Source organism: Theobroma umbraticum, unplaced genomic scaffold, assembly GCF_002168275.2.
Source record: "Theobroma umbraticum cultivar Fairchild unplaced genomic scaffold, ASM216827v3 scaffold_20.0, whole genome shotgun sequence".
In the NCBI taxonomy this organism is placed as follows: Eukaryota; Viridiplantae; Streptophyta; class Magnoliopsida; order Malvales; family Malvaceae; genus Theobroma; species Theobroma umbraticum.
In genome coordinates this window covers 831,747-833,576 of record NW_018397266.1, presented here as the reverse complement: position 1 = coordinate 833,576, position 1,830 = coordinate 831,747, and the positions used below count along the sequence as shown (strand labels likewise).

Genomic DNA, 1,830 nt, shown 5'->3' with positions numbered 1-1,830 from the left:
ACAAAAAAAAAAAACTCTGTAAGCGACTGGACTATATATGTGAAGAAGGAATTCATGGCAACTCATTTAATTTATTTATATATTTATTTCTTTTCCTTTTCCTTTCTTTGTCTAAGGATTTAATTTTGGTCACTGATTTCGGCAGTGGCAGAAGAGAATTTGGTGAGTTCAGTGTGTACAAACCTGACAAGAAAGGTGCTGACTGATGGAAATGTAAACCAGAGGACATGCAGTTTCAACTATTGGCATGACATGCCAGTTTCCAAGCCCTTCGCCATTTTCTAGTGTTCATTCGCCCTGCTCAAGAACTTTCATTCGGTTGATCCCCTTGTAAATGCATCCTCTTTGTTTTATGGAGTTTAAGCTGTCTGACTGTTGTCTTTCACAGTTATCTGGTGCATACAGGTTTTCCTCCACGGGGAAATAATTTACAACTTTGGTTCCACTGGAATGAGAATAGTTTATTCAGGATTTTACATAAAACATGATTAAAAAGTTATTATAAAAATAATTATATTAAGTTTTATATATAAGAATAAGAAAAATAAAAGTTGAGCGGTGGTGGTCATCGCCACCTGCCACCGTGTCACCATCTTATTAGTGTTTATTAGGAATTTGAACTTAAGCGTTAATACATAATCATTAATATCAATTCAGTCATCAATCAAATACCCATCAATAACTTTGTTTAACAATATATTTATTTTTCCTCAACTCTTCAGTTTATTAAGAGATCAAATAATAAAATTTCAATTTTTTAGATTTTATTTGAAAGTAAAAAAAATAAAATACAAATAAGAACCGTTATTTTAATAAAAATAGGATAAAAACAAATTAACTATAAGTAAAATAAAATAAATGGTATTTTGTCCCTTAAAAATCCTATGCATCTAAGTGCTTGAATTAAGTACTTTTTGTCTAATGAAAATTCTATGGGTATAAGATGCCTAGATAGGGCTTGGTGACTGATCCTATGTACAATGTTCCATTCAATTCATGAACTTCACTGATGGAATTAAATGTGATTCCACCGTTTCCATCCAATTGTTTCAAAATCTTTCCTTGTTGATTTAACTTGACTCCAACAGGATCTGGAAGCTTGGCGTAGGCATCATCTTGAATCCTCCCCGATCTTCCACTGTTGAGTCCAACCCAGAATTCTCCATTCTTGTTCCTTTGAATGTTATCTGGGGTTCTCGACAATTGTATGAACAGTTGTGGAATATAACTGTTTGCTTCATCTTCAAGCCTGAATTTCAAAATTCTCATTGTAGTGGATTCTGCGACTAGCAGGTAAGAGTTATCAGCGTTCAAAGCCACCCCGTTTGGGAACATTAAGCCACTGTACATAACAGTTGCATTCTTGGTTCGAGGATCATATTTAAGCAACCGCCCGCTTCTGTCAGAAGTTATTCTTAATAAGAGGTGATACCTACACAATCATCCAATCATGTAAGTAATTAATTTTTTAATATTAAAAATAAATTAAAATCTTTTAAATAATTTTTTTTATATATGTTGATATAAAAATTCTTTTGTCCAAATTAATTAATTTATCTCATGAGCTGTAACAAAAGATTAATTGATCTAATTAATTAAACGTACATCTTATTGTGAATATAAAGAATTTTTAAAATAAGTAAAGATGGCTAGAAAAGGTATTTAATTATCTTCTAGTTTTATTTTATTTCTCTCTCATTCTATGTAAGTAAAGCCCTCCTCAAATCTTTATAATATATTCTTAAAATTTGTTGAATCTACTGCATGTCATGTGATAGTAAGGACCTACGTAAATGTAATATCTTCTAATATACATATATATATATATAT

The 1,830-nt window shown here is 31.0% G+C and overlaps 1 protein-coding gene and 1 pseudogene across 1 annotated transcript in view; one reads left to right on the top strand and one right to left on the bottom strand.

Annotated features, from left to right (window-relative positions):
• LOC110423235 (Polynucleotidyl transferase, ribonuclease H fold protein with HRDC domain-containing protein) overlaps positions 1–526 on the top strand; it is a 7,674-nt gene extending 7,148 nt beyond the window's left edge. The window contains exon 12 of the mRNA XM_021437396.2: positions 146–526. Coding sequence (XP_021293071.1) covers positions 146–206 — 61 coding nt within the window. The 3' untranslated portion in view covers positions 207–526. The remainder of the gene's footprint in view (positions 1–145) is intronic.
• A 404-nt stretch (positions 527–930) lies between these two features.
• LOC110423537 (protein STRICTOSIDINE SYNTHASE-LIKE 10 pseudogene) overlaps positions 931–1,830 on the bottom strand; it is a 1,750-nt pseudogene continuing 850 nt past the window's right edge.